Source organism: Procambarus clarkii, chromosome 81, assembly GCF_040958095.1.
Source record: "Procambarus clarkii isolate CNS0578487 chromosome 81, FALCON_Pclarkii_2.0, whole genome shotgun sequence".
Taxonomy (NCBI): Eukaryota; Metazoa; Arthropoda; class Malacostraca; order Decapoda; family Cambaridae; genus Procambarus; species Procambarus clarkii.
The window spans coordinates 22085762-22110761 of NC_091230.1; the positions used below are offsets into that span (position 1 = coordinate 22085762).

The 25000-nt window shown below is 45.3% G+C and overlaps 1 protein-coding gene across 1 annotated transcript in view; it reads left to right on the plus strand.

Annotated features, from left to right (window-relative positions):
• LOC123772988 (uncharacterized) overlaps window positions 1-25000 on the plus strand; it is a 198635-nt gene that overhangs the window by 82332 nt on the left and 91303 nt on the right. Inside the window, exon 4 of the mRNA XM_069315346.1 lies at window positions 3978-4047. Coding sequence (XP_069171447.1) covers window positions 3978-4047 — 70 coding nt within the window. The remainder of the gene's footprint in view (window positions 1-3977; window positions 4048-25000) is intronic.

Below are 25000 nucleotides of genomic sequence, written 5' to 3' on the forward strand. Positions count from 1 at the left end.
TGATGTTGAGACTGCTATCTTTTTTTTCCCCTTCTAATGCTATCTTGTTTTTCGTTGGGATAAACAAGGGGGGGGGGAGGGGGGAGTGGCATTTTAAGAAAAATAATAAGATTTATTTGTCAAATGTTCTCTTTGATATCTTCGAGATATCAAAGAGAACTTTGAGATATCAAAGAGTCAAATGATATCTTTGTTCTCCGTCACAGGCATTACAGTCACGGAGAACAAAGATATCATACTCAGCCAGAGGTCAGAATGAAGGGGGCGCTGACCCCTTACCTTTACGAGACGGTAGGGAGGTAGAGACCCCCTTACATATATATATACTGGCTGCCTGTCCCCCCGACACAATGAATTATAAGGTTGGATTGAAACGGCTGATAAGGAGAGAGTAAATGTACTTGTTTGTAATAGTGATGTCAATGTCACACGAATATCACTGTACGCAACACCTTGCGAAACCTGTACATCTTTCCGTAGTCACGGCGGCTCTGTTGATATTTATTTAGACATTTTTCTTGCTTGGAAACTTCACAACCCGAGGTTGTTATTGTTATAAATAACCTCTTGTGTGCTTTGGGGTTCATGAACCACCATGGTGGAGGGAAGATGATGCACAGGTTTCGTAAATGGTTGATGAATGCAAGGGTGTTATTGTTATTATTTATCGCCTTGACCTGTGGCTTACTGCTACCGTATTGAGCAAGGGGGTGGATGCCCCCTAACCCCCCCCCCCTGCATGGGGTTGATGCCCCCCCTCCCCCACGAGGGGTTGATGCCCCCCCTCTCCCCCCACAAGGGGTTGATGCCCCCTAACCCCCCCCTGCATGGGGGTTGATCCCCCCCCTCTCCCCCCCCACAAGGGGTTGATGCCCCCCCCCCCTCTCCCCCAGCAAGGGGGGTTAATAGAACTAATTCAACTATTCCCAAACCACCATTTGCTGTATGTTATTTTAACCTTTGCTTCTCAGAAGGAAATGTCCATGTAGCACGGGCTATGGCGAGCCCGTAAAAAAGGCCCTGTGTTATTAACGGTTATTTGTACAGCTTGTGGTTTGGGTTGGGTCGGGTGGCAGCGCCTGGGTCCCGGCATCTTGGGCACCTGCGACCTTCGATAGCCTTTTGTTGCGGAATTGTAATAGCTGTGACAGGTTGGAATTTGACCTTTCACAATGACAGGGTTTTGTCTCCTGGCATTTTATAATTTGTTTTTGTTTGACGCATTGTTTAAATAAGGTTTCCTTGTTGTTTTTGTCTTGTTTGTTTAAAACGACATTAAAAAATTACCTCGTAGTTTATATATATATATATATATATATATATATATATATATATATATATATATATATATATATATATATATATATATATATATATATTAGTGTATAGAAAGGTGAAGTGTATAGAAAGGATAGGGTCAAGTTACATAGTCACAGCACCGCTCCTGTGCCAGGTAAGTCCACTACGGGCTCACCATAGCCCGTGCTACTTGCAACTTTTGGTTCCGAGAAGATGAATCTAAAAAAAAAAAAGACAGGTTAAGTATGGCGTCACATGGGGCCAACAGGTCATCTGTAGTGACTTTATAATTTTGTGTGTTCCTATGATGGGTGGAGCAGTGTGTGGGGTCATCCTTCAAGACCAAGGAAGATGCCTTGGTCTTGAGTTAGACTGGACCCGAGTATGAGGTAGATGATAATAGTTGGTTGATATTGTTTGATGTGTAGTGGATGTCTGTGGATGATATCCATGTTGTTGCTTAGGATATCTCTGGCGATGATATCCATGTTGTTGCTCATGATATCTCTGGCGATGATATCCATGTTATTGCTCATGATATCTCTGGCGATGATATCCATGTTGTTGCTCATGATATCTCTGTCGATGATATCCATGTTGTTGCTCATGATATCTCTGGCGATGATATCCATGTTGTTGCTCATGATATCTCTGGCGATGATATAATAATGCATTGAAATGATATGTTCCTTGATGGGACCTTATTGTGTGTGCATTGTCAGGTGTCTTGGAATATTGTTGTCTTGCCTATATATTGAGATTTATTGGGCTGACAGACCCCCAAGTGGGTATATAAAGACATAGATGACATTTGTCTCTTTCATGGGAGTGTGTTTGGTATTGAGAGAGTTATTCTTGGGCAAGTTGGTGGTCTTCTTCCTCTTGTAGTAAATTGGCATCTCTTATCTTGTGGGTGGTGTTGGTCGGGTCCCGGTTCTATCAGTAATGTCTTTTGAAAAAAATATCCTTTTGAAAAAAAAAAATGAAAAAATCCTCCATTTTGTGGGCCGTGGAAAAAAAGTTTTTGTGAAATAAGATAATATGTGAAACAGTATAGTGTCGGGCATTTCCTCAGAGATAGCATAACAGATCACCTTCTTCATAATGATATCTTTTATACGTGGTTAGATATCCATTATTGACTAGTGCCTTCATTACTCTAGAGCTGTGTGTGTGAGGGCACGATTGACCTAGACCTCGACAACACTCCGCTGTCCGAACACTCACTACTTATATGAATCAAGACACATTCCTATATTGGTTTCCTTAGCGTAGACTGCTATATGCAAGCTACCACTCCTATACCCCAGACTGTTACGTCTTGGAAAGACAGCTTGCTTTCTCTCTTCGACCGGAACATTGCTCGAATGCATCCTTTAGCTCTTACAAGCACTCTGATGTCTGGTGCCTGCAGGAATATCTCTCCGACTTACCGACAGTAGACATCAGGTTTTAGGCCCATGTCAAGAACATTAATTGATGTTTTAAAGTGATGTTCATGTGAGATATTAATAAGATCTTTGTTGTTTTAAAGTGATGTTCGTGTGAGATATTAATAAGATCTTTGTTGTTTTAAAGTGATGTTCGTGTGAGATATTAATAAGATCTTTGTTGTTTTAAAGTGATGTTCATGTGAGATATTAATAAGATCTTTGTTGTTTTAAAGTGATGTTCATGTGAGATATTAATAAGATCTTTGTTGTTTTAAAGTGATGTTCGTGTGAGATATTAATAAGATCTTTGTTGTTTTAAAGTGATGTTCATGTGAGATATTAATAAGATCTTTGTTGTTTTAAAGTGATGTTCGTGTGAGATATTAATAAGATCTTTGTTGTTTTAAAGTGATGTTCGTGTGATATATTGACAGTGGGGAGTTTACTGATATTTTAAAGTTATTTGTTGTTTAAATAAATATTATATACATATTGTGTTGTGCTTTGTTCACCTCGTTAACTGCATGTTTAATTAAAATGACTTTTGTTGTAATTTCATAAAAAAATTCTTGTGTCGTTTGAGTTGCCTGTTGTGTGTGGCATTGTGTCAAATGATTGTGGTTTTACCTTTACGTATTTTACAAGTCACGAGGATAAATTGTGGTGTTAGCCTTAAAATTCACAATTTAAATTTATTAGACAAATGGCTATTCAATGTCTATTTTTTGCCTTATACAGAATGTTGTGTTCAATATCCTTAAATTTTCATGCATTCTGAAGCTTGCTGTTAGGCTTATGATTGATTTAAATAATTTATTTTTATATTTTTTTTAAATTTTTAAACTAGTTCAAGTTCATGATTATTTGTTGTTATTTGTAAACTTCTGGGGATATTTACGAGTGGAATTTTTTGTTGTCTCTTTGCAATTTTTATTTTTTGTTTTAAAAATCAAATAAAATTTGATTTTAAAATTTAGAAATTAAAATTTAAAATTTAAAAATTTAAATTTAAAATTTAAAAATTTAAATTTAAAATTTAAAAATTACAATTTAAAAAATAAATTTTAAAATTTACAATTTAAAAATTAAAATTTAAAATTTAAAAAATAAAATTTAAAAAATAAAATTTAAAATTTAAAATTTAAAAATTAAAATTTAAAAATTAAAATTTAAAATGGTTTAACAACTTTAAATTAAAAAAAAACAATAATTTTTTTTATCATGTGGTGTTTCTCTTGCTTACAGAGCTCCCGCGAGGTCCACCTCAGAGCATTGAGTGAACTACAGTCGGCCGCCTCGCGCCTCCCCCATCCAGGTGAGTTACCCCTCGCGGCTGTCAGATTCTTCGTTTTTTATGTAATAAGATTGAGGGGGTACTCGGCTGTGTCCGGGTCCACCCCTCAAAGTTGTTGCATTTAAGTGTTGGGATCCTCAGAATTTTTCACCGCTCCTGTGCCAGGTAAGTCCACTACGGGCTCACCATAGCCCGTGCTGCTTTGGAACTTTTGTTCTAAGTTAACATGCATATTTTAACATGCATAACTAAATAAACATGCATATTTTAACATGCATAACTAAATAAACATGCATATTTTAACATGCATAACTAAATAAACATGCATATTTTAACATGCATAACTAAATAAACATGCATATTTTAACATGCATAACTAAATAAACATGCATATTTTAACATGCATAACTAAATAAACATGCATATTTTAATGCCAGTATCTAAATTCTGAGATATTATGACGAGACTATGAATGTCTATGGGCTTAGTGGCTACCATTTCATCTGTGGATGTATTTATTATTTGTATGTACTATTTGTGTCTGCAGAATCGAGCTATTAGCTCTTGGACCCCGCCTCTCTAACGAATCTTTTCCTCAATTATATCTACTACATATATTTCTCTTATACATACGCACACGCCCCCGGGAAGCAGCTCGTAGCAGCTGTCTAACTCCCAGGTACCTATTTACTGCTAGGTGAACAAGGGCATCAGGGTGAAAGTAACTCTGCCCATTTGTTTCCGCATCCGCCGGGAAGCGAACCCAAGCCCTTTTAGGATTATGATCCCCCAAACGCTCTCCACTCAGCCGCGAGTGAACTATGGATGTGCTGGTGTACACAGGGCACATGTGCAGGTACGGCTGCGTGTGCGTGTGTGTGGATGTGCTGGTGTACACAGGGCACATGTGCACGTACGGCTGCGTGTGCGTGTGTGTGTGGATGTGCTGGTGTACGCAGGGTACATGTGCACGTACGGCTGCGTGTGCGTGTGTGTGTGGATGTGCTGGTGTACGCAGGGTACATGTGCACGTACGGCTGCGTGTGCGTGTGTGTGTGGATGTGCTGGTGTACGCAGGGCACATGTGCACGTACGGCTGCGTGTGCGTGTGTGTGTGGATGTGCTGGTGTACGCAGGGTACATGTGCACGTACGGCTGCGTGTGCGTGTGTGTGTGGATGTGCTGGTGTACACAGGGTACATGTGCACGTACGGCTGCGTGTGCGTGTGTGTGGATGTGCTGGTGTACACAGAGGTGCACATGAGGGCGACGCCATGTTGGGTGTGAGTACATACGACATGTTGGGTACAAACCCAGATATATGACCCAAACATCTCGTGTCGCGGGAATGGAACCAGAGACCAGGGAAAAGGAGGTCGCTGCTCGCCACTCCCCTTTCCCCTCCGCCCCCACCCTTTGCCCCCTGCGTGTGCGCGCGAGTGTGTGTGTGTCCGGGAATGATATCCAGCCCCATCCTAGCATAATATACACTCGAATACGCACTTAAAGTTTCTGCCTGAGCGCTGGCGTCGCTCTGGCGCGAGCAGAATGGAGAAGTATACGGTGAATATTATGATAGAAAACGGATGTAGTCCTTGAAGCTCTAACTGCTTGAAACTGCTGATAATTACCGCTGTTTGTGTATTTAGTCATTATTAGAAATAATTATACGTTAAAATATATATGTGAGAATTGTTTAGTCGTATTATTCACATGGTGTAAGTATCAATCTAATACAGACGGGCTTTGTATTCAGTAGGTCACATTGACGCGTGACTGAAAGCGCGGGAAAATCCATTTCGAATCCTAAGGGCGCCGGCCCGACTCCCCCACACACTCACTAGTGTATTTTTGCACTTGTTGATATATTTTATGGTGTTAATTGATGGCTTGCGTGTTATTTTATACTGGCGGAAGAGTGGGGAGGTGTTTTGAGGGGATATGAGAGAGGGGGAAGTGAGCGCGGGAATCAATACTCCGCGGCCTTGGTCATGACCTCATCCTTGGCCGTGATGGTGGCCCGGGCGAGGCCATTATGGTCGTCCAAGGTCCACATGGGAGGGGGGACACGTGTGTGGATTATGAGGCACGTGGGAGGGGGACACATGGGTGGGTTATGAGGGGAAGTATAGGAGGAAGGGGCGTGGAATATGAGCAGTGTGGATAATGAGTCATTGTGGACGCTATTGTCGTAGTAGTTACTGGATGTGTTGCGCGCGCATAGGAGATTAATGGGACGGTCCACAGTCCATGGGACAGTCCATGGGACAGTCCATGGGACAGTCCATGGGGACAGTCTAATGACAGTCCATGGGGACAGTCCAATGACAGTCCATGGGACAGTCCAATGACAGTCCATGGGACAGTCCAATGACAGTCCATGGGGGACAGTCCAATGACGACTAGTGATATATATTAATAGGATAACATCAATGCGCTCTACACAAACATGTCGGAACATCATTCAGACACCTAAATAAGAAGGCGCCCGTGAGACACAGTATACCGCCAAATCTTGGAGCCCTCATTAAGAATATTACAAGAACTAAAACTCGAAAAGGTTTAGAAGTTTGCAACGAGGTTCGTCCCAGAATTGCCAGGGATGGGTTATGAAGAACGATTGAAAGAACTAGACCTGACGTCGCTAGAGTAATAAGAGAGAGTATAGACGATAGACTAAAAAATGCCAAGGGAGAGTGATAGAGTGGAAAAAGAGACATTCACAATGAACCCCGATAGAACACAGGGGGCACAGATGGAAGCTTGGGACTCAGATGAGACATAGAGATATCTGAACATTTTCTTTTATCGTAACAATAGTGGGGAAATGGAATGAACTGAATGAACAGATTGTTTAAGTAAACTCCATTCATAATTTCAAGAGTAGATATGATAGAGGAATAAGGCAGGAGTCATTGCATTAGACAACCAGCTGCTAGACAGGGGGGTCCAAGAACTAAAGCTCGTTCCTCAAAGCAGAAATAGGTGGGTACACACACACACACACATTGGAAATACTCGTACCTTGTACGGGTGGTCAACAAATGGAATGCATTTAAAGAAGTTATAGAAGCCTCCATCCACTACTTTAAGGGCAGATGCGACAAAGAATTAGAACGTCGGAATAGTTAAATTATAACTTTTCAAATACAAAAATGTTTTGTGAGGGAACCTAGGGGGGTTATAGACCTCACTCTCCGTAGTCAATGATCCTTCTGAAGATGTATTAATATACGAAAGTACTTAAGGAAGTTCCTGTTTCAATTTTCCTCCGTGGTCTGACACTGTCACAGTTTTCATCACGTGTTTATTTTCGTGATTTACACACTCAATGATAGGCTTGTAGTGAGAGGAAAGTCCCCCCAACACCCCTCTCCACCTACTCAGAATGTTTGGTAATATGTTTATTGTTTGTGATGTGTGTCTATGTACGTATTAACACGTTGTACTGAACGGGGTGAGAATAGCTTGAGCTACCTCATCCCTTTGTGTGTATTTTACATCAATAAACTTATTTCAATTTCAATTTCTCCACCTTGGCCTACAACTGAGCTACCGTCCTCACCTCAATGCCCTACTCTCACCAACCTTGGCCATGACCTGATCTTGGCGCGGGGCCAAATGACCAGGGAGGGAATACGGAACCCATTAACAAGTGAAAACCACAGCAAAGTAACAGGAAACAGGATAGAGATCACATACAGATAAAGCGAAGAGAGAGAAACAAACAGAGATCAAAGAACGAGCCACTCAACTAGCCTAGTCAGTTTTGCAACCCTAAATAGATTTCCTGATTTTTTTTGGCGGGAGCGGGTTTGTCATGGCGCAATCCTGCCAGAGGTTGACGGTGTTAGGCTGTCTGTAGCCTCCTTCCTTATGTAGGTCTCGGGCGAATGGTCCCCCATCTTGTGTGCCTTAGGAGGTGCCTCCATATATATATACACTCCGTGACGTCTTCCTCCATATATACATGTTCATGACATCCTCCGTATTTACACGCTATGATATCTTCCTCCGTATTTACACGCCATGATATCTTCCTCCGTATTTACACTCCATGATATCTTCCTCCGTATTTACACTCCATTTACCGCATTTCATATCCATAGCTAATGCAAACCTTCATTCACTACATTAATGAAAACGTATCAAGAGAAACAAAGGTTATATTTGAGGAGAAAAACAGGGATATTAAACACAGGTGTAATAAAAAAGGGGCAATAATAACACCTGTAAAAAAAAGGGGGCAATGCGGACATGTGTAGTAGAGAAAAAAGGGCAAAAGTGGCAGCTGTAAAAGAAGAGGTTGAAAAACAGCTGTAACAAGGAAGAGCATTAAAAACAGCTGTAACAAGGAAGAGCATTAAAAACAGCTGTAACAAGGAAGAGCATTAAAAACAGCTGTAACAAGGAAGAGCATTAAAAACAGCTGTAACAAGGAAGAGCATTGAAAACAGCTGTAACAAGGAAGAGCATTAAAAACAGCTGTAACAAAGAAGAGCATTAAAAACAGCTGTAACAAAGAAGAGCATTAAAAACAGCTGTAACAAGGAAGAGCATTAAAAACAGCTGTAAAAAGAAGAGCATTAAAAACAGCTGTAACAAGGAAGAGCATTAAAAACAGCTGTAACAAAGAAGAGCATTAAAAACAGCTGTAACAAAGAAGAGCATTAAAAACAGCTGTAACAAAGAAGAGCATTAAAAACAGCTGTAACAAAGAAGAGCATTAAAAACAGCTGTAACAAAGAAGAGCATTAAAAACAGCTGTAACAAAGAAGAGCATTAAAAACAGCTGTAACAAAGAAGAGCATTAAAAACAGCTGTAACAAAGAAGAGCATTAAAAACAGCTGTAACAAAGAAGAGCATTAAAAACAGCTGTAACAAAGAAGAGCATTAAAAACAGCTGTAACAAGGAAGAGCATTAAAAACAGCTGTAACAAAGAAGAGCATTAAAAACAGCTGTAACAAGGAAGAGCATTAAAAACAGCTGTAACAAAGAAGAGCATTAAAAACAGCTGTAACAAAGAAGAGCATTAAAAACAGCTGTAACAAAGAAGAGCATTAAAAACAGCTGTAACAAAGAAGAGCATTAAAAACAGCTGTAACAAAGAAGAGCATTAAAAACAGCTGTAACAAAGAAGAGCATTAAAAACAGCTGTAACAAAGAAGAGCATTAAAAACAGCTGTAACAAAGAAGAGCATTAAAAACAGCTGTAACAAAGAAGAGCATTAAAAACAGCTGTAACAAAGAAGAGCATTAAAAACAGCTGTAACAAAGAAGAGCATTAAAAACAGCTGTAACAAAGAAGAGCATTAAAAACAGCTGTAATAAAAGAAAATATAAAAAACACATAAAAAGCATTAGTATGAAAAGTCGCAATAAGAACAGCTGTAATATAGATAGGAAATAAGGACTGGTGTAGCAGGGAAAGAAGGAATAGCAACACCTGTTCCATAAACAGGAAAACCTGTTCCATAAACAGGAACACCTGTTCCATAAACAGGAACACCTGTTCCATAAACAGGAACACCTGTTCCATAAACAGGAACACCTGTTCCATAAACAGGAACACCTGTTCCATAAACAGGAACACCTGTTCCATAAACAGGAACACCTGTTCCATAAACAGGAAAACCTGTTCCATAAACAGGAACACCTGTTCCATAAACAGGAACAGTAAGAGAACAAACAGAAAAAGATAGAAAATCAGACACAAATAACTGAAAAGGGAAAGAAACGCATCTAGCAGAAGAGAAATGTGAAAAAGTGAAGTTACTGAAGTTTAGAAAAGTTAGATAAAATCGATAAGGATTATAAAGATGAAGAGAAGTCCCAGAAAAGAAAAAATAAATAATTCTTTCAGTGGACGAAAATATAGTTCTCAAATATTTTTTTTATTTTTTTTTGTGAGGTTGTGGCAAGGGAGAATTAAATTTGACGAGTGGAAAATAGTTTGAAATGGCCAAGAATAGCATTCGAGGTGAGTGACAGTCGTGTGAAGGTTGAGATGAAAGAAAACGGAAGAAAATTTTGTATTGTTGAAAATTTTATTTGAGGTGAATGGACAGTAGAGTTAATGGGAAAGTTTAGTTCCAGGAGAGTCATATTTGAGGTATTCGGTAAATCTCAAAGTTTAGGGTTAGTCAAGTTCCAGGTTAACTCACAGTAATATGTTCTAAAGTTAAGGAATAGTGAACATGAAAGGGGGAAGCGAAAATAAACGTCGTGAAATCTAAATTATGAAGAAAGGAAACGACTACATATTTAACAGCTCAGCTCACCAGGAGCCTCAATAATAGTTCCTGAGCTTTTGAACTTGTATATAAATAGTTCAGTTTTCCCCCATGATATCATATATATAAATAGTTCAGTTTCCCCCCCTTATATCATATATATAAATAGTTCAGTTTCCCCATTATATCATATATATAAATAGTTCAGTTTCCCCCATTATATCATATATATAAATAGTTCAGTTTCCCCCTTATATCATATATATAAATAGTTCAGTTTCCCCCCATGATATCAGGCACTCACGGTAGCAAATATAAAGCCAAAGCTGTATCCTCCTGCAGTCTTGTAATGGAAAAAACATGTAATTGTTTAAAGTTGGTTGCGAAGAATGTCCCACCCAAAGTCTCCTCCATTTATATTTAATTTCTAAAAATGATTTGAAGTTTTATTTTACGAAACCGTTTGTTCGGACACCGGTGAACGAAATTAAAAAAAACTGTAGATATTCCCTATTTGACCCTAGGAAGGTCACACACACACACACACACACACACACACACACACACACACACACACACACACACACACACACACACACACACACTACGTCGGGCTCCAGCTCTTGGTCCCTGAGTTTAACAGGAACTCTTCATGTTCAACAATTAATTTCGAAACTGTACGTCGAGTGTGGACTTGACAAGGGGGGGAGGGTGGGGGGGGGGTCCTAACGACCATCAGGATGATTGCCGTCTTGACCCAGGTCAAGTACGCTCTTAACGACCAGGTTTGTGGTCATTCCTTCCCCCTCTCCTGCTCTTAATGTGTGTGTGTAGTAAGACATCAATATTTGGTCAATATGGTTGGACCACTGCGTCATTGGCCTAACCAATAGATACCTAGTCATTAGTTTGGCATAGTTTATGTATGGTGCGCATGCTCCCATGGTGTAAGGTGGCTCCCATGGTGTAAGGTGGCTCCCATGGTGTGAGGTGGCTCCCATGGTGTGAGGTGGCTCCCATGGTGTGAGGTGGCTCCCATGGTGTAAGGTGGCTCCCATGGTGTGAGGTGGCTCCCATGGTGTGAGGTGGCTCCCATGGTGTAAGGTGGCTCCCATGGTGTGAGGTGGCTCCCATGGTGTGAGGTGGCTCCCATGGTGTGAAGTGGCTCCCATGGTGTGAAGTGGCTCCCATGGTGTGAGGTGGCTCCCATGGTGTGAGGTGGCTCCCATGGTGTAAGGTGGCTCCCATGGTGTAAGGTGGCTCCCATGGTGTGAGGTGGCTCCCATGGTGTGAAGTGGCTCCCATGGTGTGAAGTGGCTCCCATGGTGTGAGGTGGCTCCCATGGTGTGAGGTGGCTCCCATGGTGTGAGGTGGCTCCCATGGTGTAAGGTGGCTCCCATGGTGTGAGGTGGCTCCCATGGTGTGAGGTGGCTCCCATGGTGTGAGGTGGCTCCCATGGTGTGAGGTGGCTCCCATGGTGTGAGGTGGCTCCCATGGTGTGAGGTGGCTCCCATGGTGTGAGGTGGCTCCCATGGTGTGAGGTGGCTCCCATGGTGTGAGGTGGCTCCCATGGTGTAAGGTGGCTCCCATGGTGTGAGGTGGGGATGGAAAAGTGCTTCCACCCCTTGTTCCTCAGCTAAATTGTCACGACGCTGTTGTCTCTAACTTGTGGAAGAGTGCCGGAGTAACCTGACGTCCGCGGGGAATCAGTGAAGCTAAGGTCGTGACCTTGTCCGTACGACGATGACATCACGACCCCCTCCCAATCCTCTCTCTGACCTTGGCGTCGGCCCGAGCGTGTGGTGGCAGTCTCCAGTTGCAGGCCCATTGATCCTGGCTCTCCCTGGCTCTCCCTGCCTCTCCCTCCCCTCTCCCTCACTCTCACCTCCACCCCCGTCCCTCTCCCACGACTCTCAAGGACATATCCTGGCCCCTCTCGTCCCAGCGCCCTAGTTCGCAGCGCCCTCATGACCCAGTTTGTGTGGGGCCGCCCCGGTTCGCCTCAATATTGAAGGACAGAAATGGCGCAGTCACCCATGTCTAGAATTATCATTTTCTGTAATGTTCTAATTCCGAATTTGTTTTTTTAAATCTTAAATAACTATATAGAATGTAATATCTATATATATATTCGGAAAATAGATTCTGTGAGTGACACACCGCCATAGTGATTATTGGGCAGCGTCACTCATCCTGTGAGTGGACACACCGCCATAGTGACAGTATTGGGCAGCGTCACTCATCCTGTGAGTGAACACACCGCCATAGTGACAGTATTGGGCAGCGCCACTCATCCTGTGAGTGGACACACCGCCATAGTGACAGTATTGGGCAGCGCCACTCATCCTGTGAGTGAACACACCACAATAGTGACAGTATTGGGCAGCGCCACTCATCCTGTGAGTGGACACACCGCCATAGTGACAGTATTGGGCAGCGCCACTCATCCTGTGAGTGGACACACCGCCATAGTGACAGTATTGGGCAGCGCCACTCATCCTGTGAGTGGACACACAGCCATAGTGACAGTATTGGGCAGCGTCACTCATCCTGTGAGTGGACACACCGCCATAGTGACAGTATTGGGCAGCGCCACTCATCCTGTGAGTGGACACACAGCCATAGTGACAGTATTGGGCAGAGCCACTTATCCTGTGAGTGAACACACCGCCATAGTGACAGTATTAGGCAGCGCCACTCATCCTGTGAGTGGACAATTCGAAGATCTTCCTATCTTTAGAACACCTTGTTTGCTTCTCCTGATATATTGTCGATAAGAGCATGCTCTCAGTAGGCCTGTGCTCTCAGTAGGCCTGTGCTCTCAGTAGGCCTGTGCTCTCAGTAGGCCTGTGCTCTCAGTAGGCCTGTGCTCTCAGTAAGCCTGTGCTCTCAGTAGGCCTGTACTCTCAGTAGACCTGTGCTCTCAGTAAGCCTGTGCTCTCAGTAGGCCTGTACTCTCAGTAGGCCTGTGCTCTCAGTAAGCCTGTGCTCTCAGTAGGCCTGTACTCTCAGTAGGCCTGTGCTCTCAGTAGGCCTGTGCTCTCAGTAGGCCTGTGCTCTCAGTAAGCCTGTGCTCTCAGTAGGCCTGTACTCTCAGTAGGCCTGTGCTCTCAGTAGGCCTGTGCTCTCAATAAGCCTGTGCTCTCAATAGGCCTGTGCTCTCAGAAAGCATATGGACCGATGTTGCCCGTGGTCACTATAGAGAGAGAAAGGTCAAATTCGCCGCAGAGATCAATGTCACCAGAGAATGAGGACAAGGTCGCCCCCAGAGTGGCGCAGTTTAGGGGTTAACTGTATTCAGATATATCAAAATGACGTGTTTAGAACTGTGTGAAGTATTCCTGTCCACGGCAGTAATCGTCGCTTGCTGGGGCGTGCTGGGGAAACTCACAGGGTAGTGGGGAAATTGTCCCAGATATTAGTAAAAAAGCAGAGCATCGTCAGTGTGTAGATGTTTTGACACGTGTGTGTGTGTGTGTGTGTGTGTGTGTGTGTGTGTGTGTGTGTGTGTGTGTGTGTGTGTGTGTGTGTGTGTGTGGATAGAGAGGGGTAGGGAATAAGACCCTTCTGTGTTAATGATTGTCTGATCCATCTGATTTTTGTGGTTGGCCGAGTGGGAGCTGGGTGTGGGCGGCTGGGGGTCTGGAACATGGGTGACTGGGGTCTAGAACATGGGTGACTGGGGTCTAGAACATGGGTGACTGGGGTCTAGAACATGGGTGACTGGGGTCTAGAACATGGGTGACTGGGGTCTAGAACATGGGTGACTGGGGTCTAGAACATGGGTGACTGGGGTCTGGAACATGGGTGACTGGGGTCTAGAACATGGGTGACTGGGGTCTGGAACATGGGTGACTGGGGTCTAGAACATGGGTGACTGGGGTCTGGAACATGGGTGACTGGGGTCTAGAACATGGGCGACTGGGGTCTAGAACATGGGCGACTGGGGTCTAGAACATGGGCGACTGGGGTCTAGAACATGGGTGACTGGGGTCTGGAACATGGGTGACTGGGGTCTAGAACATGGGTGACTGGGGTCTAGAACATGGGTGACTGGGGTCTGGAACATGGGTGACTGGGGTCTAGAACGTGGGTGACTGAGGTCTGGAACATGGGCGACTGGGGTCTAGAACATGGGTGACTGGGGTCTAGAACATGGGTGACTGGGGTCTGGAACATGGGTGACTGAGGTCTGGAACATGGGTGACTGGGGTCTGGAACATGGGTGACTGGGGTCTAGAACATGGGTGACTGGGGTCTGGAACATGGGTGACTGGGGTCTAGAACATGGGCGACTGGGGTCTAGAACATGGGCGACTGGGGTCTAGAACATGGGCGACTGGGGTCTAGAACATGGGTGACTGAGGTCTGGAACATGGGTGACTGGGGTCTAGAACATGGGTGACTGGGGTCTGGAACTTGGGTGACTGGGGTCTGGAACATGGGTGACTGGGGTCTAGAACATGGGTGACTGGGGTCTAGAACATGGGTGACTGGGGTCTAGAACATGGGTGACTGGGGAATCTTCGCTATTTGATGATTTGTAGATTTTTTTAGCCAAATTGTATTTCTCTTGGGGATAAATAATTGTTTTGCTCGCGTTGTGTAGTATATTTTGTTGAGGAAATTGCAGCCTCATGTCGCGGGGGTGAAAGTCTACGGAAAAGACGCGCCACATTACACTGTCCCGTAGCAACCCGTTCTCGCACTTGCTTTTAGTCAATATTGGCTTATTTAATAAATGCATATGTGACATACTAATTGATTGTGAATATTTTAGTTTACCTTGAAAAGCTTCATAGAAAACACCGACCTTACCTAACCTTCTTAGTATGTTTAGATAAGCATCTTATTGCTTCATATTTACAATTATTACTTAACCTATCAAGGTTAAGTAATAACTGTAATTGAGGGAGTGGAGTGGAGACGGTGTTAGGTGTTATAAAATGAACATTGTAAACACCGAGTGATGGAGCAAAGTAGAGAGGGAGGAATAATATAATAGATGGAAGGAATGATAATTCCCTTCCCTTCCTTCTACTTATCAGGGGAAAGCGCCGAGCCATTACGACTATATATAGCACTTGGAAGGGGTCAGGATACGGATTTGGGATGGGACGAGGGGAAGGAATGGTGCCCAACCACTTGTGGACGGTCGGGGATTGAACGCCGACCTGCATGATAGAAGACCGTCGCTCTACCGTCCAGCCCAAGTGGTTGGGCTAAGTAGAGGGCAGGCATAATATATAGTAGATGGGGGGGGATATTGTTGAATTATGACAAAGTAGAGGAAAGGAATGATGAAGCAAGAGAGAGGAGGGTTGATAAAGAATAAGTGGAGGGCAAGAATGGTTATCTTGAGATGATTTCAGGGCTTTAGTGTCCCCGCGGCCCGGTCCTCGACCAGGCCTCCACCCCCAGGAAGCAGCCCGTGACAGCTGACTAACACCCAGGTACCTATTTTACTGCTAGGTAACAGGGGCAAAGGGTGAAAGAAACTCTGCCCATTGTTTCTCGCCGGCGCCCGGGATCGACCACGGGACCACAGGATCACAAGAACAGCGTGCTGTCCGCTCGGCCGACCGGCTCCCTTGGTGGAGCAGAGGGAGGTTCCGGGGATCAACTGCCCCGCGACCCGGTCTCCGACCAGGCCTCCCGGTTGGTCATCTGGCCAACCAGTCTGTTGGACGCGGTTACTCGCTGTCTGACGCATGAATCACAGCCTGGTTGATCAGGTACTCTTTAGAGGCGTTTGTCGAGTTTTCTCTTGAACACTGTGAGAGGCTGGCCAGTTATGCCCCTTATGTATGAAGTCTATACAGTCGTAATGGCTTGGTACTTTCCCCTGATAACTCACTCCCCCCCCCCCCCCCCTCTTGTCTGGGGTTCGAACCTGGGTCTTGTCACAGTAATAGACGTGTTAAGCCATTAATGGTTGTTATTTGAACATTAATGATGTACGGGATTGTAACCGCTAACAATCACGAATCGAGTATTTTGTCAATCATTATTTCGCGAAAGAAACAAGTGATTGGGTAGTTTGTCAAGCGCAGTGATATTGTGGCTTATAGTTTCCACCACCAGCGGGTAACACTCGAAAGGTCCCGGGTTCGACTCCCACGGCAGTACGTTTGAAAAACGATATTCCTTTCATTTAATGCCTTTGATCATCTGGCATGAAAAACGTACCCAGAAGTTGGGCAGCTGTTGTAGGGTGCATCTTGGCGGGGAGATCAGTAGTCGTCCTTGGCCCTGGAGGGGGAAGACCTCGATAAGCTTTAAAAATTATAGTTTTAAAGATCAATTTAATATTGTACAAAAGTACTCTGGGTTAGTTAGCTTCGGCCTCCACAATAGAGTAGTTTGCCGTGCTGTGGGCCGGACGTGCTACGTTTTCTGTGATGAGTGAGTCGGCTCATTTGTTTACCTTCGACACCTGGGGCCACATTCACGAAGCACTTACGCAATCACTTACGAACATGTACATCTTTTCTCAATCTTTGGCGGCTTTGTTTCCAATTATTAAACAGTTATAATGAGCTCCGAAGCACCAGGAGGCTGTTTATAACAATAACAACAGTTGATTGGCAAGTTTTCATGCTTGTAAACTGTTTAATAAATGTAACCAAAGCCGTCAAAGATTGAGGAAAGATGTACACGTTCGTAAGTGCTTGCGTAACTGCTTCGTGAATCTGGCCCCAGGCCCTCAGGAGTAGCTTGGTGGGGGAGGAGGGAGGGAAGAATGAGGGAAAGTGAGAGGGGCAGGTGGAAGGGGGTATATAGAGGGAGGAAGTAATGACAGGTGGGTGAGGGAGCAAGAAGGTGAGCGGAGGTATGGAACAGAGAAGCTAGGGTGAGTGTGAAGAGAGAAGCCAATAAGGAACAAGTGTGAATGTTTCTGAAGACTTTCTGTCTTTTTATTTGTTTTTCTAAGTATAGTAACTTCGATTTTTTTTCGGGAGGGGGGAGGGGAAGAGAGAGAGGCAGTCACACTTCACTCTATCCCCTGTCTTTTTTCCCCTCTCCCCCCCCCCCCCCACCTCAGAAATTGTATTTACTATCGTACTGCAGCTGTTGGTTAGATCATCCATCCATCTCTCTCTCTCTCTCTCTCTCTCTCTCTCTCTCTCTCTCTCTCTCTCTCTCTCTCTCTCTCTCTCTCTCTCTCTCTCTCTCTCTCTCTCTCTCTCTCTCTCTCTGTTCCTCTCCATCATCATCATGTAATGTCCTCTACTGCTCACCACCGCTGTCACCATTTCCAATCATGTCCATCTTATATATATATATATATATATATATATATATATATATATATATATATATATATATATATATATATATATAGTATATTCAAGTAAAGTAGATATATATATGTGTACATACAGAAGAATAGGGGTGGTAGGAGAAGATAATATTAGTGTTCAGTGAGAAACCACAAGGTCTCCTCTGAATACTTTTTATTTTCTTCTCCGAGGCTGTGGGTCCCCACATTGGCACCAGAGGTGGTACCCTCACAAACTTTTATATATATATATATATATATATATATATATATATATATATATATATATATATATATATATATATATATATATATATATAAAATGTTTGACCTAAAAGGGGTACCACCTCTGGTGCAAGTGTAGGGACCCATAGCCGCGTAGAAGAAAATAAAGAGTACTCAGAGAAGACCTTGTGGATCCTCACTGAACACTTTGATATTTTCTTCTCCTACCACCCCTATTCTTTTTATATGTGTGTATATATATCTCTTAACTTGTGAATGTTCATAGATAGTATACATGTACACAGGGCCATGTGAATGGTCAAGTTATACCAAAAGGATAATTATATAAGACCACTAATTGGTGTTAATCTCCTTCCATCAGCCTCACTTTTACACTGTACAATTTACTGACATTTTCGTTCTTGTCTCGTGAGGAGGAAGTCAAGGGCATAATATCTTCAGGTTATCTTGAGATGATTTCGGGGCTTTAGAGTCCCCGCGGCCCGGTCCTCGACCAGGCCTCCACCCCCAGGAAGCAGCCCGTGACAGCTGACTAACACCCAGGTACCTATTTTACTGCTAGGTAACAGGGGCATAGGGTGAAAGAAACTCTGCCCATTGTTTCTCGCCGGCGCCTGGGATCGAACCCAGGACCACAGGATCACAAGTCCAGCGTGCTGTCCGCTCGGCCGACCGGCTCCCTCCCATGAACTTAGAACACTTCCTCCTGATAATTACTTGGATTAAATTATGGGTTATCACTTACTGTACTTGTTGATAATTGCAGATTAATTCACGTAGATAATCACTTGTAATACCCACAGTTGTCTGTTGATCTACAAAATGACTTTATTATCCGAGGCTTGTTCCCTTATCCCTAATCGTTTCAGCATCCATTTCTCTCTTCCCCAATGCACTCTCGGGTCCATCTCAGGTTTACCAGCCTTCTCAAATAGCCTCCATCTTCCTCCCATTATTCCTGGATTCTCATCTCCCATATTTACTCTTATCCTTTCTCACCTCTTCCATCTGCCCTTCCCAAGGCGAGCAGCATCCTTGGGGGGGAGGGGGGGGGGGGAGATCAGTCTTGTTATTAGATTGGTTTTCGATCTCCTGATCACCTGAGGCTGTAGTGGTTGGTGTCGGTGGTCGGATGAGGGAAGCACTTCAAGTAGCAGCATCACCAGCATCACTACCAGCATCACCACCACTACCAGCATCACCACCACTACCAGCATCACCACCACTACCAGCATCACCAGCACTACCAGCATCACCACCACTACCAGCATCACCACCACTACCAGCATCACCACCACTACCAGCATCACCACCACTACCAGCATCACCACCACTACCAGCATCACCACCACTACCAGCATCACCACCACTACCACCACCACCACCACTACCAGCATCACCACCACTACCAGCATCACCACCACTACCAGCATCACTACCAGCATCACCAGCATCACCAGCATCACTACCAGCATCACCACCACTACCAGCATCACCACCACTACCAGCATCACCACCACTACCAGCATCACCACCACTACCAGCATCACTACCAGCATCACCAGCATCACCAGCATCACTACCAGCATCACCACCACTACCAGCATCACCACCACTACCAGCATCACCACCACTACCAGCATCACCACCACTACCAGCATCACCACCACTACCAGCATCACCACCACTACCAGCATCACCACCACTACCAGCATCACCACCACTACCAGCATCACCACCACTACCAGCATCACCACCACTACCAGCATCACCACCACTACCAGCATCACCACCACTACCAGCATCACCACCACTACCACCACCACCACTACCAGCATCACCACCACTACCAGCATCACCACCACTACCACTACCACCACCACCACCACTACCACCACCACTACCACCACTACCTCCACCACCACCACCACCAGCATCACCACCACCACCACCACCACCACCACTACCACCACCACCACCACCACCACCATCATCACTAGCATCACCATCACCACCACCACCATCACCACCACTAGCATCACCACCACCACCACCACCACCACCACTACCACCACCACTACCAACACCACCACCACCACCACCACCATCACTAGCATCACCACCACTACCAGCATCACCACCACTACCAGCATCACCACCACTACCAGCATCACCACCACTACCAGCATCACCAGCATCACTACCAGCATCACCACCACTACCAGCATCACCACCACTACCAGCATCACCACCACTACCAGCATCACCACCACTACCAGCATCACCACCACTACCAGCATCACCAGCATCACTACCAGCATCACCAGCATCACCACCACTACCAGCATCACCAGCATCACTACCAGCATCACCACCACTACCAGCATCACCACCACTACCAGCATCACCACCACTACCAGCATCACCACCACTACCAGCATCACCACCACTACCAGCATCACCAGCATCACTACCAGCATCACCAGCATCACTACCAGCATCACCACCACTACCAGCATCACCAGCATCACTACCAGCATCACCAGCATCACCAGCATCACTACCAGCATCACCACCACTACCAGCATCACCACCACTACCAGCATCACCACCACTACCAGCATCACCATCACTACCAGCATCACCACCACTACCAGCATCACTACCAGCATCACCATCACTACCAGCATCACCACCACTACCAGCATCACCACCACTACCAGCATCACCACCACTACCAGCATCACCACCACTACCACCACCACCACCACCACCACCATCATCACTAGCATCACCATCACCACCACCACCATCACCACCACTAGCATCACCACCACCACCACCACCACCACCACTACCACCACCACTACCACCACCACCACCACCACCACCACCACCACCACCACCACCATCACTAGCATCACCACCACCACCAGCACCACCACCACCACCACCACCACCACCACCACCATCACTAGCATCACCACCACCACCACCACCACCACCACCACCACCACCACCACTCTGGTGTTGATATTGAACTAGACACTACAGGTGCAGAGATGTACTGGAGGATTATATTCGTGTCCTGACCAGGGGCCACATTCACGAAAGCAGTTACGCAAGCACTTACGAACTTGTCCATCTTTTCTCAATCTTTGGCGGCTTTGTTTACAATTATTAAACGGTTAATGAGCTCCGAAGCACCAGGAGGCTGTTTATAACAATAACAACAGTTGATTGGCAAGTTTTCATTCTTGTAAACTGTTTAATATATGTAAACAAAGCCGTCAAAGATTGAGGAAAGATGTACACGTTCGTAAGTGCTTGCGTAACTGCTTTCGTGAATCTGGCCCCCTGAGTTGTGACTTGGAGAGAGAGAGAGGAGGTCGGGCGAGCATTATCTTGTCAGTGTAAGGGTTCGAGGCTTCAGCGTTACTGGTAGTACACTGGTACACTTCTGTGTACCGAATAGTGTACTAACCGCTGTAGTGGTACTACTGCTTGTGGTACTGTTGAGCTCGTCGTGGCTCAGTGGGTTGTGCGTGTGCTTAAGGTTGTCCAGAGAAGCGAGTTCGATCCCAAGGCATAAATGCTCAATGTTTTGTCATCTTAGGATAGGTTAAACTAGTTGGGTAGTGGTGGGGAGGGGAGGGGGCTGTGGGGGAGGGGGGCTTTGGGGGAAGGGGGCTCTCTGCCCCCCCCCCCTCCCACAACAGACACTCACCTTTAAGGTTTCCCAGAAATTACTCTCCAAACACGCTTTTGATGACTCTCTCTCTCTCTCTCTCTCTCTCTCTCTCTCTCTCTCTCTCTCTCTCTCTCTCTCTCTCTCTCTCTCTCTCTCTCTCTCTCTCTCTCTCTCTCTCTCTCTCTCTCTCTCTCTCTCTCTCTCTCTCTCTCTCATATATCTTCCTGCCATGTATATTTAGCAGCAGTAGGTAAGGTTGACTGCTTGGATGTAAACAGGACCGCGGGTGGGAGTGCGGGTGGCCCGCCTGTAGGCTTGGGCCAACCAACCCACAGAGTGCAGACACCAGTGTGGGGGGGGGGGGGGGGTTCACACACTGTTTTGTCTCGATTTTCTTTTGCTGCAACACTACGCCTTTAAGTGAACCCATTCACGGATACTCAGAGCCTTGTGTTGACTAGAGATGGCTGTATTGATGAGGTGAGGGAGGGTGGCTTTTGTCTACGGGAGAGAGAGAGAGAGAGAGAGAGAGAGAGAGAGAGAGAGAGAGAGAGAGAGAGAGAGAGAGAGGGAGGGAGGGAGGGAATGGAATTATCAGGGGAAATCGCCGAGCCTTTACGACTATAAAGGACTGGGAAGGGGTCAGGATAAGGATTTGGGATGGGACGGGGGTTGAGGAATGGTGCCCAACCACTTGGACGGTCGGGGATTGAACGCCGACCTGCATGTAGCGAGACCGTCGCTCTATCGTCCAGCCCAAGTGGTTGAGAGAGAGAGAGAGAGAGAGAGAGAGAGAGAGAGAGAGAGAGAGAGAGAGAGAGAGAGAGAGAGAGAGAGAGAGAGAGAGAGACATTTCATCTGACCGGGAATTCCTTTATCTCACTAATGTTGACATCTTGACTCAATTAAATGGCGACTGAGTCTGTATTAATTAAACAGTTTACAAGCACTACGAGGTTGTTTATAACCATAACAACCTTGCGGTTGTTAAGTTTCGACGCTCATAAAGTGTTCAATTAAGGAGAACAACGCCGGCGTGACAGGAAAGATGCACAGGTTTCGCAAGGGGGTTGCTCGAATGCTTGGCGATTTCCGCCGTTAATATAATACTACTTTGGTCTTTATTCTGGTGTTGGGCCTAAGGCCTAATATCGTACTCCTGAGGGTCACTAAGGTCGCTACAACACCCTATACTGACCAGTCTACATCAGTATACAAGTCTACATCAGTCAAGTATACAATAGTCCAAGACTTAATACACTTAGTGTATGTTTACAGAGAAGCGAAATACACCGCTTGGTATATATATATATATATATATATATATATATATATATATATATATATATATATATATATATATATATATATATATATATATATATAATATAGCCAGCAGCGTGTACGAAGCCTATCTATCTTATCGAGGCCGAGGCATGGAAAATCGTCCGTATTATGGTGTTTTAATTTTGTGTCTAATGCGTCGTAATTTTTAACGGAGGAGGGGGTCGATTCCGCTGAGAATGCGACGCATGTCGGGAGGAGGAGGTGGTGTCTCCCAGGTCAGGTCAGTGTGGGGGGCGGGGCGGAATTAACAAGCAGTTCGAGGAAGGGGAATAGTGTTGTTCCTTTTCTTGGAAGTGTGTGGTTACGGTCCTCCTGTGAACGCGGCGATATCAGTCTCCTTCGGTCCTCCTGTGAACGCGGCGATATCAGTCTCCTTCGGTCCTCCTGTCAACGCGGCGATATCAGTCTCCTGCGGTCCTCCTGTGAACGCGGCGATATCAGTCTCCTGCGGTCCTCCTGTGAACGCGGCGATATCAGTCTCCTGCGGTCCTCCTGTGAACGCGGCGATATCAGTCTCCTGCGGTCCTCCTGTGAACGCGGCGATATCAGTCTCCTGCGGTCCTCCTGTGAACGCGGCGATATCAGTCTCCTTCGGTCCTCCTGTCAACGCGGCGATATCAGTCTCCTGCGGTCCTCCTGTGAACGCGGCGATATCAGTCTCCTTCGGTCCTCCTGTGAACGCGGCGATATCAGTCTCCTTCGGTCCTCCTGTGAACGCGGCGATATCAGTCTCCTTCGGTCCTCCTGTCAACGCGGCGATATCAGTCTCCTTCGGTCCTCCTGTGAACGCGGCGATATCAGTCTCCTTCGGTCCTCCTGTCAACGCGGCGATATCAGTCACCTTCGAGCGTTTGTCTTTAGTAACTAGTTGAGCCGAGCTCTGGTACTGCGGCCAGGCTCATAATACTGATTGATTGATAAAGATTAAGCCACCCAAAAGGTGGCACGGGCATGAATAGCCCGTAAGTGGTGGCCCATTTGAGCCATTACCAGTATCAATAGATGATACTGGAGATCTGTGAAGGTGCGACTGCACCCTGCGTGACGGGAGATGTCTCACGACATAATACTGCTATACTGTTTCTGATATATGTGTGAATGACCTCTCAGAGAGGAATAGACGTTCCTGTCAATGTCTGCTGATGATTCAAACATTATGAGGAGGATTAAGACGGAGTTTGATAGTATGAGGCTACAAGATGTGCTAGACAGACTGAAGGAATGGTCAAACAAATGGCTACTCAAGTTCAACTCGAATAAGTGTAAGGTAATGAAACTAAGGGGAGGAAATAGGAGGCCAGACACTGAATACCGAATGGGAGATGATGTTCTTCACGAAACGAGCAGAGAGAAAGATTAAGGAGTTGATATCAAGCCAAACCTGTCTCCTGAAGCCCACATCAAATGAATAACATCGGCGGCGTATGCGAGGCTGGCTAACATCAGAACTACCTTCAGAAACCTGTGTAAGGAATTTTTCAGAACCTTGTACACCACATATGTAAGACCAATCCTGGAGTATGCAGCCCCAGCATGGAACCCTTACCTTGTCAAGCACAAGGCGAAGCTGGAAAAAAGTTCAGAGGTATGCCACTAGACTAGTCCCAGAACTAAGAGGCATGAATTACGGGAAAAGGCTGAGGGAACTGCACCTCACGTCGCTGGAAGACAGAAGAACTCGGGGAGTCATGATCACCACATACAAAATTCTCAGGGGAATTGACAGGGTAGACAAGGATGGATTATTTAACACGGGTGGCACACGCACAAGGGGACACAGGTGGAAGCTGAGTACCCAAATGAGCCACAGAGACATTATAAAGATGTTTTTCAGTGTCAGAGTAGTTAGTAAATGGAATGCACTAGGAAGTGATGTGGTGGAGGCTGACTCTATACACAGTTTCATAGATAGATATGATAGAGTTCGAGAAGCTCATGAATCTGTACATCAGTAGATTGACGGTTGAGAGTCTAAAGAGCCAGAGCTCAACCAACGCAAGTACAACTAGGTGAGTACAGCTAGACGAGTTCACGCGCGAGCCAGCGATTGTTAGTGTTATTCACGACTCTCATCTGAGTATCAGTACTCATATATTATGTTGTTATGAGTCCCGAGGTAACTCATCCTTATGGTGGTGGTTGTGAGGGGATGGTGGTGGTGGTGGTTGTGAGG